The sequence below is a fragment of the Poecile atricapillus genome, chromosome 8 (assembly GCF_030490865.1).
Source record: "Poecile atricapillus isolate bPoeAtr1 chromosome 8, bPoeAtr1.hap1, whole genome shotgun sequence".
NCBI lineage: Eukaryota > Metazoa > Chordata > Aves > Passeriformes > Paridae > Poecile > Poecile atricapillus.
The window spans coordinates 7,890,625-7,907,904 of NC_081256.1; the positions used below are offsets into that span (position 1 = coordinate 7,890,625).

The 17,280-nt window shown below is 40.2% G+C and overlaps 1 protein-coding gene across 2 annotated transcripts in view; it reads right to left on the reverse strand.

The window, feature by feature from the left end:
* Positions 1 to 17,280, reverse strand: part of STAG1 (STAG1 cohesin complex component) — a 163,874-nt gene that overhangs the window by 62,206 nt on the left and 84,388 nt on the right. For both annotated transcript variants that reach the window (XM_058843430.1, XM_058843429.1), the window contains 3 exons: positions 7,279 to 7,355; positions 4,094 to 4,298; positions 1,442 to 1,593 (listed from right to left, as the gene is read on the reverse strand). In XM_058843430.1, the coding sequence (XP_058699413.1) occupies positions 1,442 to 1,593; positions 4,094 to 4,298; positions 7,279 to 7,355 (434 nt within the window). The remainder of the gene's footprint in view (positions 1 to 1,441; positions 1,594 to 4,093; positions 4,299 to 7,278; positions 7,356 to 17,280) is intronic.

The window sequence follows — 17,280 nt, forward strand, 5'->3', positions numbered from 1 at the left end:
GAGCATTAAGCCATCTAATCCTAATAGATCTCTTCTGCCCAGGTGCCCCTGGGGTGCTGACCCCACGGACATACTCAATCTGGCTATTCCCAGGCAATGCTCTGCTCAGCTGTCATGAGCAGTGAGATGAGAGCCCCTGAACACACAGAGTCAAAGGCAAGGACTAAGAAATGCTCCTTCTGCTGTCAAGGCTCCCAAGCCCCATGCAGCCTGAGCATCCTTGCTACAGCTCCCCAGAGAGAGGATGTCCTACAGCTCTGAAAGAATGGCTGGGGGAATGGGCACAGAGGAGTCCCTAACCACAAAGCCACCAGCCCAAGGTAATCAGTGCAATTAATCCTCTGCAAATTCAGAGCAACAATCAACAAATGTGGACTACAAACTCTGTTCCACCTATTTTGCTTTTTATAATGCTCTGGAACGCACATTCAATTTAATATTTAATTACAAATGTTTCTCTTGCAGTTTGGGCAGGAGAGATTGTTCTTGTGTTGTACCTTATGCATGTTTTCAAGAATTATGAAAACCAAATAAAGTTGTGGTACAGATCACATATATATATATAAAATAAAAAGAAGTATTGTGATTATCCCCAAAGACTACAAAGTCAAGCAATTCTGAGTCAAAGTTACACCTAAAGGAATTCAGGGTGCACACAGGCAAAGCACCCAGACATCCTTAATTGCCACAGAGTAAAACAGTGGTGGAGAAAATTCAAAACTAATATATTAAAAATCATACATTTAAGTCTAAGCCACACAAACTTTGATTTTTCAATTTCTCTTATGAGTTTTACTTGGCATCTTTACACATTATGGTTGTTTGGGTGTATGTGTATTAATTTTCTACTTGTCATCTTTAAATTTAAGTACATCTCTAAAACTGAAATTTCCTCTGATATAATACTTTATTTAGAGATAATTACAGAAGCCTTCTAATGTTTTTTCTCACCTAATGCAAGACTGGTACTTACTAAAGGTGACTTTAATGTTTCCCTAGCTCCTTCTCCCTGAGAACAGGTGCTATAGCCTCAACTCCTGTGTTTCCTGCAAGCAGCTAAAAAAGAAGTACTAATGAGACATTGTGGAATAACTGCAGTGATCAAGGGGAAAACTGGGCAATGCAGGGAGGGAGCTGAGGATCCTCTTGCCAGAATCTTTCTGCATCTTCAGAACAGTGACTGCTTACAGTTTGAGACTCTTCCTATCTGGTCATACATAGAAGCCTGAGAACAGAATTCTGCTTGTGTGCAGAACTGCTCCACAAACTCAACTGAATGTGGCAATGCAGGAGTTAAGTAGTGTGCTTGAGACCACACAAATCACCACTGCAGAACTAAGCTCTTTCTCACTCTGGTACTCAACTCACAAACCGCCCTGGGCTTTCTGTTGGAGGGAATGTTGGACATGAACCAGGAAAAAAAAATTGTCTTTTCACTTGCCTCTTTTCTTTTCTGAAGCAGCAGCTCCAATCTTTCATTAGCTCTTTTGCCAATCATTTTGTTTCTCTCAGCTTCATACTGCCTCTGTGTATTGTCCTGATGAATGCTCAGGTTTAAGGCAACATTCACAAGAGCAGTCATAAGCTTCATAGCTGCAAAGGCATAAGACAGATTATGACTCTTTACCTGCAGTCAGAGTTCAGAAAGTATTTCCTCAGCAGACCCATACTCAAAGCAAAAAGCCTCTCGACCCTGGCACAGCCATCTGGAAAGGCACTTCCACCCAGGCAATACCCAGGTCATTGGCCCATGGTCAGAAAGCTGAGTCTACCCCACACTGAGCTGCAAGGCAGTGCTCCTTGCTGTCTTCTCCAGACAAGCTGAGTGCACCAGGGAGCCAGCAAGTGAGCCTGCAGCATCAAGGCACCATGAAGGCAGCTGCTGGGGAGATACAGCTATTTCTGCACGGAAGAGTACTAGCAGAGATGCATCCATACTAAGGGTGACCTTAACCAGTGGCTGCTGAGGACAGCTCAGTTCACAAGGGACCTCAGCACAGCATCTCTGAATGCAGGTCTGACACTGCTCTAAAGTCAGCTGTACAGCCATATAAAAATGCAATTTTTTTTTCACACATGGTGGATATGATGATATTGTTTGTGTCTGCTTTTCAGCACTAACATTTATTTTTACAAAAAAACATTAATGAGGGTTTTTCCCAAGTTCTGTGTGGTTACACAGTAAAACACATTTTACAATATTAAAAAACCAGCAAAATAATGCAACAAGCTACCACATCCTCTCTGCATGCTGTTCTAAATATGCAGCATTGCTTCAAGGTAGAAAAGCAACCACACAAATGGAGAAGTGAGCTACTTGTTTGATTTACACTGCTATGGCTCAAAACTGGTAACCTACAGGTACTTCTTCCTACAGTGAATCATCTCTCATTCCAACTGACTAGCATAGAGGAAAACTGAAAACAAGGACCTACAAACACTCCTTCAAGAAGAAATGCCAGGCTACAAGTGGATTTTCAAAAACTTTATCAAGACTGAGCTCCATGGCATCATGTTGACCTCTGCTCTTTGGGACTCCAAAACAATTAAAAGTACTAAAAACAGCTTGAAGGAAATTTGTCGAATCAAAGCAAAGCCTCAAGCTTGTTACAACAAGCAAGTAAATAAATAAATGGCATGTATTGTCACTGGTAAATGCTAAGATCTTTGGCAACTCCCATCCATGATGGGCATCCCTGCACCAGCCCATGCAGGGATGGACCAAACAATCCCAGGGACCAGAGTAAAGACCTCACTCCATAAATTCTTCCCTATGAACCAATCAACCACAGTCTGAGCAAACTGCAAATCAAAACCACGCAGAAATGCAGACAGCATCAGATGGAAGGGAATATAGTTTAAATAACAGGCATGGGTTTCCAGCAGGTTATCTAGGCTCAAACAGTGCTCACCTTGGAATACTGAATTTGAAGAGGAAACTCCAAACCTGGAAGCTTAAGCCTGTATAATTCACAGTTTTACCATCCCATTGCTAAGTATGGTGAAAAACACAAGGGAATGTGTTCCCAAAGGAGCTCAGTCACTGTGAGTTGAAGGCTTTGGGTTTTAGTTTTAAAATCAAAATTCACTCAAATCTGGATTTGTTTTTTCAATATCATTGGAAATCTGCTCCTTAATTTGATTCATAAGAAGAAATTAAATTTTAAATAAATTCTGATTGTATTTGTTTAACACTGGGTATTGGTACCCTTGAAACTGAAAGTATGTGTATGAGGCTGATTGCAGAAAGACTAAATAGTGATAAATACTGGCCATAGAAACATTCAGATCATGACAAATGTCTGCTGTAAGAGTTTCAAATATCTGGCATGATCTATGAACCTTGCAATAAGATTAATTTCTCATCACCTGACATGACTAGCTGTAGACACCCATCCCCAAACCAGCCACCCTAATAGTGCTTTACAATTGAGAAAAACAGTTCTTTGTAGAGAGCAATTCATCCCTCTTAGAGAATACATCTCATATAGGTGTGATGAAATACATAAGCAAAGCCCATTTCTATCCAATGATACACCCAGGGCTTTCCTTAGGTGAGACAGCTGCACTGAAAGGTGGTGTGGCTGCAGGCAAAGACAGTGAACCCTACTACCATGCCCCAGTAATCCCAAACCTTATGCTTCTCCAGAGTTAAGGCACAGATTATTTTTTCTGGTGAACGGAAGCTCTTTGATAATACAATTATCCTGATACTTCTTTAGAATAAATTTTATCCTGATACTTCTTTAGAATAAATTTATACTCTAAAATATAAAATTACTCCAACATTTTGTACAACAAGTGAACAGTTAATAATAAAATACAAGACATAAGCATGCCACTTTTGATTCTCAGCATTCACTGCAGGACCTGGTGATGACAGGCATCCCTAAGTGCCTCAGCACACTACTTTCCAAATAAAAAATGAGTATTTTAAGTATAGTTGTACCATATATGGTACTTGGATTTGATGAAGCTTTCCACAGTTTTAATGCTGGTCAGGGTCCACCTCAATCCAAATTACAAGGACTTCTCGCAGTGGACAAGCAGCAGCAAGTTCTGTGACAGAACCCTCCTGTGGCAGCTCACTCACCAGCCAGTGTGCTGGTGTGCCGGAAGGCCCGGACCTGCGAGTCGGAGAGGCCGGTGAGCAGTGAGATCACCGTGTCCATCATGTACTCGTCGTAGATGATGCTGTACTGGCACTGCCGGATCAGCACCCCGATGAACTCGCAGAAGTTGGAGCGGAACTTCTTCCACTGAGGCCCAGGCATGGTCAGGGGATAATCACCACTGTCCTGCAGAACAACAGAAGGAAAAGATCAAGTATTAAAGGTCTCCCCATCTAATTTATTTTAATGTTAGCACAGCCATTGTGGTCTAGGGTTCTAAATGAAACATCATCTTAGTTCCTTCAAACCAAGGAAGAATAACAAATAAAAACAGCACATTATTCTTCAATAAACAGGGAGGCCCATTAGCATGACAACACTTTTGGAAAGACATCATTGTAACTGTTTTCCACTTGCACTATTGGCTCTGTATAGTCCAAAATAAGTATCAAGATTCAGTTCTTTTCCTTGTATCCTCGGTTAGGAAGTGGGAGCAAAGGATGAGACAGGAATATTTCGAAGTATTTAAGGTCAAAACCTAAAGAAAGGCTTGTATGATTGACAGTTTGTGTCATTCTCCATCCCCATTTCAACTCTAGGTTAATATTCTAATCAGCTGGCTGCCCCTCCCCCTAAACTTTGCTTTGCTGAAGCTTACAGTTGAGTATAGTTTACTCAAAATTAAGTATCATTTCCTTATCAGAAAGCAAACACTGCCCTGTTTTATCTTGTAAATGCAGCCTTTTTCTAGTGTCTTCTGATGGCAGTAATGGAATTTTTACTACAGATTCATACACTTCATCTTCAAAAAATTATTACAAGATTGGACTAGGCATGTTCATCTAATGCCTCTCCAGGTCTGCTCTTACTACATCCACTATGTATACTGCATTACAGGCAGACTGTCCCCTCACAATCAGAAAATGCTTTCTCCCTCAGTGAAAAAAAGTATAAATCTCCCTGATCAGGATTGTAAGTGTACAACTGTAAGATTCATTTATAAGCCAGTTCCAGAGTATCCAAAACATCAAGGTAGTAATGCTCCATCCTGAATCTCTCAGCCAGGATAAGAAGTCAGTACTACCAAAGTTATATCCATTTGTACACATTTATTCTGTGGTTTTGTGAGGAACAAACTTTCTTCCTCAGGACTTATGACCCAGACTGAAACACGCAAAGGCAGCAACATCAGCACAGAGGAGCTGCAATCAAACATCTTGAACCCAAACTTCATGAACATCCCACTAGAGAAAACCCTTTAGCCATCACACTGAAGCAAATCACATCCATTTCAACCTCACCAAAATAACCTGATGGATCTTTACATGTGAACTTTGGTACATAATATATGCTTTCTCAAGGTGTGTGTAAATGCAGTCTTTTGGAACAGATCCTCATAATCTCTAGTGCTGTGTGTAACTACTCATCTCTGTATGGTGAATTTTTAACCTACAATTACATACCAGACAACACTTTTGAAAAGTCTATGGAGACTGTCCCATGAATACCTCATCTGGCTGAAATGGGAAGAATAAACTTACAATAAAGTCACCATGGATCTTTTATTCTTGAATACTAATAAAAACGTGATGTGTTAGTGACACTGTCACAATACTTGATGGCCCAGTGCTTAGAAAATTAAAAGTAAACCAAGTCTTTGTTCACCTGCCAATTCTAGCACAAGAATTATGAGAGAATTCACCTACAAAACACCTGTACTCCTAAGCCAAGCAGCCAAACAGTGCAGCCAATGGATGTCCATGGAATTCCCTGTCCCAAAGTGAACTTTGTGAACGAAGTTATTTCCAGCATTTAAATCCTGCACAAGCATTTCTCCACTCATGAGGAGGAAAATCAATACTTAATCCCAGTCATAAATGCAAAATTCAGGATAGCAGCCAGCTGATTCCTGCAGCACTCATGGAACAATAGGACAGTTTGGGATTTCTGAGGTACTGGAGGAGCTATTACAGGTGAAATGCCAACAGATTTCAAAATATTAACGGGGTTGCAGCCTAGGACTAATGGTTTTATGCTTTTGTACTAAGCCCCACAAATTCTCTCACAAATCCATTCAAACGTTAAAGCAAAAACTAGAACTGAAACTTTTTTTTAGGACTATAGAAGTTCTGAAAAGTTTTAGTAATGGAGAAAGACTATGTACCAGAAACTGTAACTCTTTGAGAGATGTTGCTTTCAATTGGATTCATAGGAAATTTTTCCTCCCGTGAGAAAAAACTTTGGCATTTTAAAAAAGATTCTTTTGAGAAATACTTTCTTCATCAACTATGGGACAATCACACAGCAAAAGAAGCACCCCTATGGCTGTAGTCAGGCATTTACTGAGACATTTTGTTGTTCAAGGCCATGGCAAAGAAGGAAATTGTGTGTCAGTACATTCTGAAGAAGAGCATTTCTTGTATTTATTGTTTTCCTGCTTAACTTTCTGAATAACAGCACTGGCATTTCATCTAGAAATGGTCAGAGACACTGCTGTCCTACAGAAATTCCTGCTCCAGCTTTAGTTTTCCTCACTAAACAAAATGAGTGCTCAGAATATTCAGCTTTTTATACATCAAAAATCAAAGAAAACACAGTTCAAAAATCTCAAAGCTAAAAAGCATCCACCATTAGGAACACGTTTATTTTGACAGAAGATACCCAGTCTGAATTGTAATTTACTTGTTTCAAAGAAAATGCTCAGATCTTCTGAGAGTATTTCTTTCTGTATCACTGTTCCAAAATGATAATTTTCATGTCAAGTTCCTATTTGGTTTAAACTGGCATTTAAAATGCACAAAACATTAATTTGCACAGAGAAAATAGAGCAGAATGCTGTAATCCTGCCGCATGAATCTGATGTGTCAGGAATCTGGAGCTCTTTGCTGTATGATGGCACTCCCAAGAGCTGAAGTTCAGCACCCAGAGTGCCAGCAGCACTCTCAGTGGGATAAGAGCTCTCCAGTTCCTCTTCCTGCCTACTCTGATGAACCTCTCTCTGCCCTGTTACTCTGCACCCAACAGCTGAAGTTGCTGCTTTGCTTGTCAGTGCCGTTTCCCATACTGAGACATTATTTTTCCACTGGCCCACTGCATTTTTAATTTAAACCAGAAGTATATGGTAATATAATTCATAATGCTTCAAACGACTATTTGTATACTCTACCTCATCAAATTCTTCTGTCATTTTCCTTATGATTTCTGCATTTTGCATGTTCCTGAACATTTCAATTCTTACCGTACCTATAATGTAATGAAAGAACAAAAAGAAATGAACACAACATGGTTTTGCTACATTACATCAAAATATCAATGTTTTTTGCTGGTAAACAAATAGTGATACATATAAGACTACGCAGAGTGCAGCAATAACAGGAATGCTTTGAAAAAGGCTGTCTCTTGAAGTAGGGAAAGAGAACTCATCTATCCTGTAATGTGCTTTCAAACAAGGAATTACTACCACTTTCCATCCTTTCACTCTTTGCAGCCAAGCAAGTGTGATAAAGCAGTGATAACCTTGGAGGACTTATGTCATGTCTGCAGCTGCCCAAGGCTTCTAATTTTGTGTGCAAAATGAAATGAGCAGCATCTTTCAGTGTCACGGACACTCCTGGTGGTTCTGCACTTTCCATGCCGAATGTCCTGGATGAGAAACCCATGTTCTCCATGCACCGACTGGGGTTTTCACACTGCTCAGCTCAGGACCAGCATTTGTTGACTGAGGCACATCTTCCAAACCCAAAGGCTCCAAAGGGCTCAGTCAAGATGTGAGCCAGCTCAGCATCAGAAGCAGCAACTGTATCTCTGTTATTCTTTCATGCAGATTTTCCATTCCCCCTTGTTACCTAAATGCTGGAGTTGATTGGATTGATTTTTCATTGTAAATCAAAGTTACCAAAATCAAAAATAGAACAACACAATAGCTGCAAATGAAAATTCTTGTGTCTTGATCAAAATTCACTCATTATACAAATAAAGTATTTGGGCCCATTACTGCCTCTGCAACTAGACACTATCTAAATATCTAACCATATAACCCAGGGCAACGTAAAGATTTTTTTTTTGCTGCTCCTGCATGATCTTCTCTTCATCACTTGACAATCTTCTTTTGTTAATGGAGGAAATTCAGAAAATTAAGCAAACTACAGAGCTACAAAATCCATCCCAACGTCATTAATGTTACAAAGAGTAAGTCTCTCAGCTTTTGCAAAAAGTTCAACTGGATTAATGATCCACTGCATGGATTCAAAAATTCAGACCATAACAGAAGCAGCTTAATAGCTACCAGTAATAGTCTCTCTACAAAGGACAAGTAATTTAAACATACTAAATATTATGCAAATGGTTTAATTCTGGTATTTTATTTCTTTAAAAAAGAGCATTGGAAATATATGCATTTCAAAACATGCAAGCACAGAGCACACCAAGTCTCTATGTTAGTATGGGTACAGTTTTACAAAGCAAATTAAATATCGATTTCTTGAATTGCCTTTGCTTCTTCATTAAATAATATTTGTTATCTATTTCATACTGAGAAATACTGTCAACCTCAGTTCTGACAATGGCAATTTAAATTTGTGCACGGTAATTTCCATATCATTAATAAACAATTACTAATGCAATACATCAACATAAAACCAGGAACCCAAGAGAATACCACCATGTGGCAGCTGAAAATGTATTTCTCAGCTTGGAAATCATCTTGCAGATATATTTTAATCTCTCCCCTGATCCTGAAAGTTTTGTTTTGGCTAAATGAAGGAGTTTCCCAGTATGTCTCAGAACAGGTTCTATTGCAAACCCCCTCTGCTGCAGGAATGCCCCTTTCTCTCATGGCATCTGCTGCTCTTCCCACTGGCAGCATACCCCTCAGTCAAAGAGTAACCTACTGATCTTTGCTATTTTACTGATTTATAGCCCTGATTCTAATTTTATCCATATCTATTTGTGGCTTTTTCTAATAACCTGCCATAGTCTCAGTTTCTCTGCAGTCAGGGCCAGGCTGTTTACCTTGTGTGAGCAGAACTGAGAGAGCACCATCTCTCCCTGGGCACTCAGAGGGTGTCTGATCCCCATCCAGAGGTGTCACAGGTGAGGATGGGGAGATCCTCCAGCAGCTTCCAACAAACAATGGTGCAGTTCTCTGGGACCAGGAGGCAGGAGTGTGCACACTGTGAGACACACTCCTGACATCTCCCAGGGCTGCCAGGGTGGGTAAGAGCTCTGCACTGCCAAGGGAGCATGAGCAAGGGCTCGGTGTGGAGAACAGCACTTACCCACTGTCCTGTCCCATTCTTTCCCCCACTTTTCAGGACTCAGTTTACAGAAGTCATGGAAAGCACAAGGAGTGTTTCTGCTTATCTGGCAGTAGGCAATGGCTCTGGCCTGACTGCTTTCCCTTCCACCACCTCTCCCCCACCCAACCACACCACAGCCCCATATGTTTTTCTGGCAAACTCATTTAACACTGGGAGTATGCTACAAACACTTTGCTCAGATTTCATGTTGTCACCACTACATTTCAGCACTTCAATGGTCAACATTATTCAAACTCATAGTTTTTATGACTAGTGAAAAGCAAAACTTTTCCATTTTTCAGGTGAACCCTTAAAACATTAGATTATCTGTAAAGTACAACTGAAGGAGTGGCATGCATTCTTGAAGTCTTTACCTTACTCAAGTTGCTTCATGTCCTTTTCTAACCTGAGTTTTACCTCTGTCATAAAGCTCTCACTCTATTTAGTGAAGAGAATGGAAATCGTCTTAATCCATTAAAAACTGAGAAGCCTGTTTGACTTCAGGACTAAGTTCTCAGTTAAAAACCTATTTACACCCATTGTGTTTTCAAAAGTCTTCTCTTTGACATGTAAGTGTATTTCCTTAATGACTAAATTCCAGTATAACTTTCAGCTGAAACAGTTATCAATATAACTTGTCAATATCACAGCGCCCAACGTAGCCTTTAAGAGTGAGAAGAAAAAACCCACACAGAGCACAAAACTTAATATCAATGAGAGAAGAGAAGGAGAGAGAGAGAAGAGAAGTGAGAAGAGGAAGAGAAGAGAAGAGAAGAGAAGAGAAGGAGAAGAGAAGAGAAGAGAAGAGAAGAGAAGAGAAGAGAAGAGAAGAGAAGAGAAGAGAAGAGAAGAGAAGAGAAGAGAAGAGAAGAGAAGAGAAGAGAAGAGAAGAGAAGAGAAGAGAAGAGAAGAGAAGAGAAGAGAAGAGAAGAGAAGAGAAGAGAAGAGAGAAGAGAAGGCAGAGGAAGAGAAGCCTATAAAAAACTGGGTGAATACACCTTAAAAACCCTAACTGTGTACAAAACCAGATAGAGTATTTCTGGGAGATATAACACACCATGGACTCAGTGGGTTGAAAACATGTTTAGAGTGAGAGTAACTGGTTTTATTAGCAAGCTCTGTAAAAGCAAAGCAAGCAACAATAAAGATCTCCAAGAGCTTTATAGGATGTGTAAGCCTCGAGTCTGAGCAAAAACCAGCCTTTACTACCAGGAGTTGAACAGGGTTCCCTTGGGATGTGGGTGGTCCATGACTGCCTTTCCAGCTGCAAACAGGAGCTACTGGTACTGACCACTGCTGGCAATCAGGGAACACCATCCCCACCAAGTGCCACAATCCCATGGCCCTCCTGCAAATGGCAGCTCTGGAATTTCTACAGGACAAGAAATGCTGGATAAGGAAACATCAACTCTAGCAGCCCACAGTCATTTACTCCTGAAAATCTAAACTGCTGATGGTAATAAATTATATACTATGGAAGATACTACCTATAATATATGGTCAATTTTCATCAGTGGGACCTTTATTCACGAAAGCTGCAGACAATTTCATCCCTTCTCTTTTGGACTACCTGCCCACGCTGAGTAAACTGCAAGAAAAACAACGGGAAAATTGCAGCTCAAGACCTGAGATGAATGGATATGAAATAAGCCCACAGTCTCCTGCTGAAGGAGGATTAATTGTGGTACCTTAAATTTCATGGTAATGATGTCTCAAAACACAAAAACTGGAAAAACAGGAGAAAGATTTATAGAGGCATTGAGAAGAAGGACACACGGAAATTTGCCCAGGAAAGTACATGAAAAACACAATGTGCTCTTTTGCATCAGCTCAAAGTCCAATAGTGGGGACCACAGCACCAGAACCTAATTGAAATTGCCAAGAGAGGGCAAGTTTAATAAAACATTTGTGAGGATGGATGGTGGTTATAGAACTGCTGGATAGGAAGTATTTATCTCCCTTGATACCATTCAATGTGCAACTCCTATACCTTTTGCCCCACTTATAATTTAGATCATAAGAAATAATCCACTTCTGTAATGTCCTTAAGTGCAGTTTTCAATCATCTGAGAAGTGGTACTGACAAATTCCGTATGACAGATGAGAAAGACTGAAGTCAAACCATCACATGATTTCTCAGTGCTCAGCCTGGGTCAGGGATACTCTGCTGTGGTATTTCTACTGACTGCTTCCAGAAGAGAACTGCCAAAAAAAGAGAACTAACCAAAAATTACACCAGCCAGTAGAAAAGTTCATTTTCTGTGACTTTGCTCACGATCATGTAAGAACACTGAAGTAGCTCTTACCTCATTGGAATCAATAGATGTTAATCATTAATTTTAATAGAAGCAGTACTTGGGTAGTTGACAGCATATCCAAATAGATGATGAAACTCCTAAATCCCCCCCAGGGCTCCTGACTTTCTATTGACTTCTGTCACCTGAAAACTGAAACTCTTTGCTGAGACCAGACGGTCAAGACTTGAGAAAGGACATCAGTCTAAATCATTTGGTTGAATTTCCGCACATGTAGGAATAGAAGTACTCTTTTATTGATTTATTCCCCAATTCTTCCTGCTGCATGGACTCTATACTGCCCATCTTCTGCTGCCAATGAAGCAATATTCAAAAGACAGATGCTTTCCTATAAGGCACACAGCCAATTCATCCTTAGAGCAGCTTCTGCCTGTGAACTCTTACTGAATGAATCAGCAAGAATCCCAGTGGAAAAATAGTACAGTCTTGTGCAATTAAAACTTCATTAAACAAGAATCACAGATAACTTTTAAAAAGAATTCTAATGGTTAACCTAAGTCTATCCTCCTACAACAAAACCATAAATATGTTTGAATGTGTCCTGTGAAAATCTCTTTGCAATTTGAAGGCCTTATACACAGTACAGCCATGTGAAGTGCACTCTCTTGCTGCAGTCCAATTCTCTGATTGACTTCTGCTTATCAACTCTATTTAGGCCAGAATAAAATTTTGTTACACTTCAGTTTTTACGTATGTGAATTAATTGCTCTGATTATAATCATCATGCTCCCGCAATTCTTCTATCTTTACCTTTAGTAATTTGATTTTTCAAATTCCATGATGATTTTCAGACCATTGCACAGCACATGAATAAAACAAGTTTTCCCTTGCTTTAATTCCTATTCCTCCTTTGCTTTAGGTTGCAGTTGAGCCTCAGATAGAAATCGTGGAACAGGACTCTTATATTTTTGTTTTGGTTGTGTTTCCCACACAGAAATTTTGTATCTATTTTTCTCCTCCTCTTTTGAAGACCCTTATTGTTTTGTTCTTCATTCTGCTCTCATAGAACTAGGACTATTATCATTACTGTCATTATTATAATTATTACTCTCATTAAATTTCCATCCCAATGATGAGAATTTCCTCTAGAGAGGATTTATTTCCCACATGTATTCTTCATTTTCTGTATCAAAAACTTGTCAGCACTAACATTTTAAGAATTCACTGGACAATTTTTAACTTGCTCTATTCTACTCCTTGATGGCACCTCACTAATTTGAGTCCCTCTCCCAACCTTACTGTACACCATGCAACTCTATATACCAAGTATAAACAGTGAAGCTTTTGTATCTGGCCTTCTTGTTTTGATGGCACATAGGAGATGTCTCTAGCAGAAACTCCTGGCCTTCTCTCCCCTTCTGTCACCTAGACATCTTCAAGAAAGTTATTCGGGATTTCAGAACAAATGTAAAACATTACACAGGACAAGGATTTAGTGGCAAACCCCTTTTCCCTGAATTTTCAAATTTTGATTTTGCTAAAAAATCCTTCCATGCAATTTTTGGAATTGAATGAAGACCAGTAAAAGTCATTACAGAGAACTACATTAGCATTGCCACCTTTACTGCAAGGTGCTGTTAAAGCTGGGAAAATTTGAAAGGAAATCTTGACTGTGGAATGAGGAAACTTTGGTTGTTAGAGACCTTTCACTGTCCTTATGGCCCTTTAGTGCTCTCTGCTCCCAGTGCCTGACTGCCACCTACAGAGCCCACTCTCTGCCCACGATGGCATGTACATCCAACAGACACTGTCACTGGGAGAGAAGAGGACATTCCAAGGGACCACAACCAAAGCATGTCCAATTTTACCTCCTTCATTACACCGGGCTCAGAAATCCACTACTATTCTGGTTCATGTAACTTAGATATAAGGAAACACTTTGTTCCTACTGTCATTTAGAAACTATCTTAATTGTTTCTGTTGTCCTTTCACACCAGACTTAGCCTAGAAGAAGACATCTTGTCCAGTATGGAAATCTCAATATATTCTCAGAGTTGATAAAAAATTTTAGCTTTAGGGACCAGACCTAGGCAGTGTGGATTTATGAAAGGCAGGCCCTGCTTGACCAACCCGACCTCCTTCTATGACCTGCTTAGTGGATGAGGGAAAGACTGTGGAGGTGTCTACCTGGACTTCAGTAAAGCCTCAGACCATTTCCCACAGCCTTCTCCTAGAGAAACTGGCTGTTCGTGGCTTGGATGGGCAGAGTTTTCACGGGATAAAAATCCAGCTGGATGGTGGGCCCAGAGAGCAGTGGGGAATGGAGCCCAGGTGGTTGTTGGTCACAAGTGGTGTCCCCAGGGGCCAGAGCTCGGGTCAGTCCTGTTTAGCATCTTTAGTCATGATCTGGATGAGGGGATTGAGGCACTCTCAGTAAGAAGGTGCAGGGAACACCTAAAGGGAGATGGCAGTCAGCTGGGGATCAGTCACTGCTCTCAAGTAACAAGCCAGAGGACAAGAGGAAATGACCTCAAGCTGTGCCAGAGGATGGTCAGGTTGGATATTAGGGGCAATTTCTTCACCAAAACGGTTGTCCAGCTCTGGCCCAGGCTGAGGAGGGCAGTGGTGCATCCCCCATCACAATCACAGGGATTGAAAAGCCATGTGGATGTGGCACTTGGGAACATGGGATAGTGATGGCCTTGGTAGTGCTGGGGAAGGGCTGAACTCAGTAGTGTCAGAGGGTTTTTCCAATTTAAGCAGTTCCATGAGTCTGTGCTTAAAACAATCAGTAATGTTAATACTGTCAATATCTGTGAGCATCATTAAACGTTATCAGTAAATCTTGGAGGATTTATTAGTTTTTTCTTACTAACAGGGGTCACTGTTCCAAACAGTGGAATTTAATATCAAATCCCTGCTATTTCTGATACTCAAATTCAACAACAATTGTTTCATATTAAGAGCAATTCTGTAGTTCACTTAGAAGTTCAAAGTTCTGAATGAGATTAAGGAGTTAATAACTTTATATACATAAGTAGCATTTCATATGATTTGAACTGCTAATCTCTTTTAAAATCCAAAATGTTATTTGAATCAGAAGATAACAGTGATGGCACTGATTCCCTCAGTACAAGTATGTAAAGAAATATATTGAAGATAATCAGAGATTTTTATGGAGAATGATGTATGTCACTGACAATCCAGTTATTTCTCCTTCCTGAAAAGAAAAAGTACATATTCTTATAGCATAAAGAGATAGGAACTTCATCCCTACTTTAAAGAAAACAGATCCTATGAAATTCTGAAACTACAATTATGCGTGAGAATTTGTTACTTGCTTAAATTATGAGTGTCAGAAGAATAAAGGGAAAAAATAAAGAATTCAGGAGTGACCCAAAGAACTACACAGCACTAAATGTGACTTCTGTATCGGACTGGGAGGTGTTGTACTACAGATCTGGCGTTTCTGTTCAAGGGTTGATGCTATTTCTGTCAAGTAATGCTTCACAACCCCCCTGGAGCATTATGAGGCATCAATAGCCAGCTGAAAGTCATACATTTATGCAACACAGAGACATTTTCACAATCCTACAATGATCTCCCTCATTTTCTTAAAGGAGCTGATGTGCAATAATCATATGCAAGAAAACTTTCAGATTAATACCAGGAAAACAGAGATAGCAAAAATGGTCAGTTTTTAGAACAGAGTGAACACTACCAATAAAACATCTACGTAAAGATGTTGATAAAATATGTTCCATAGCAGATATAAATGCTTTGAAAGAAAGGATAATGATGAAGCAGATAGCTTGCTGGTGACACAAGTATTTAGAACAGCTAGACTGACAGCTGCCAGCCAGCACTGCCAAAGGATGTCATAGGCAGAAATTGGTAATATGTTCTTCAGGAAGAAAGCATGCTCAGTCCCCAGACTGCTAGTAGAGAAAGAAGTAGGCCTACATAATTCAGTGCATCAGAAACAGTACACCTCATGTGGTTAAGTCTTAAAATTTTGATAAAGGAAACTCCCTTGCTCTGGGTTTAAGGCAGATAAGGCTGGTTTGAAATGGTTCTATAGCATTTGCACTTGCCAAGTGTAAGATGCTTTGCATCCTCAGAGAGACAATTTGCATGAAGCCACATAATTACCAACTAAAGAGGCTAAATTTGCAACCTAGTATTTTTACTGAATTATTTCATAAGATAGATCTTTTCATGCTTTGATGACTTAAAGTAGCAATTCTCATACAGCACCAACCTCTTTGTCAGGTAACTTTGAACAGCAGTCACTAACATGAACATGAGTGAAAAGCTGAGGAGCCTTTGCTGCCCCAAAGGCAGCAGTTTATTCTGGCAATGTCTTACAGCTTTTGCTCTTGGAAGCCTCAGCTCTGCAGTCACCCCACAGCCATGTTCTGCCCTGCACTGTCCCGGGTCACCCTGGCTGAATGAGGAATCTGTGGCCACAGAGGACACTCACACTTGAGGAGAGAAGTAAAAGCACACATCCAAGAAATGCTCTGCTGAAACTTTCCACCTGTTTCCCCAGGGCTGGTTCCAAGGTTCATTTCTGTGAGCACTGCTCACACTGTGCTTCCTGCATATGTGTTCTAAGCAGACTTTTGTTAAGAAGTCTGGTGGATGTGACGAAACAAATTAACTTTGGGATTCCTGTACTCAGCAATCGGCACGGGATGTTAGGCAGAATGCAAGCACAAGTAAGCATCACACAAATGTCACATTTGGCAGTAGTTCAAGTGTACCCAAGCTGTGCAGTGCTAAGGCATGCTGTGACTATTGGATTTAACAGCTGATAGTGGATCCATCATCTCTTAACTCATTTGTACTTTCCATCTCCACAGAACTTTGCATCAAGGCAACCTGCAGTTTAGCCCCATACTCCTTCAGGAGGTACATCATTGTATTTCAAAAATTACTGCTTTTTATTGACAAACCAGAATCTTTTCTTTTTCCAATGCATGAAAAATTATTCTTGTATTTGCCATTCTTTCCCACATTGCTTGGGTTTTTCTCTTGAAATGTGTTTATCTTTTAGGAAGTGGGATGGTTATAACTGGATTCAATGTTCAAGGTGTAGGTGCAATGTAAGTTTGAGAGAGATTTTTTGTGTCTCATATATGTACACATAAATTTGCCCTTTATTTCTAATTCTTAACTTTGCCTCTCAGAGCACTGCCAAGCACACAAGTTGTATTTTCAGATTATTCACAATGACAGCAGGCTCCAAGACCAGAATGTGAGTAACTACAGCTTATCAGTACACGTGTGGAAGCAGCCTTTGGCTGCCTGCTGTCAGAAGTGACTCAAATCCAGCAATATAAACATAGGTAGTGTGGAGGCTGAGCTCCAAGTTAAGTGTGAGATACAACAATGTAAATATTTGCACTAAGTCCATTTAGGTCTATCTCTTTCTGAGTGCCTTCATCACAGGCTGCTTTCACATCTGCTCTCCCCACCTCACCTACCCTGTGAACAGGCCCCACAAAAGCTTCCCTTTGAAATGAGGGGCCCAGTGTGAGCACAAGTTCTTCCCTCCTCACAGAAAAACCTGTCTGTGTGCTTAAACATCTGATCTGAGGGGGCAAAGACAGT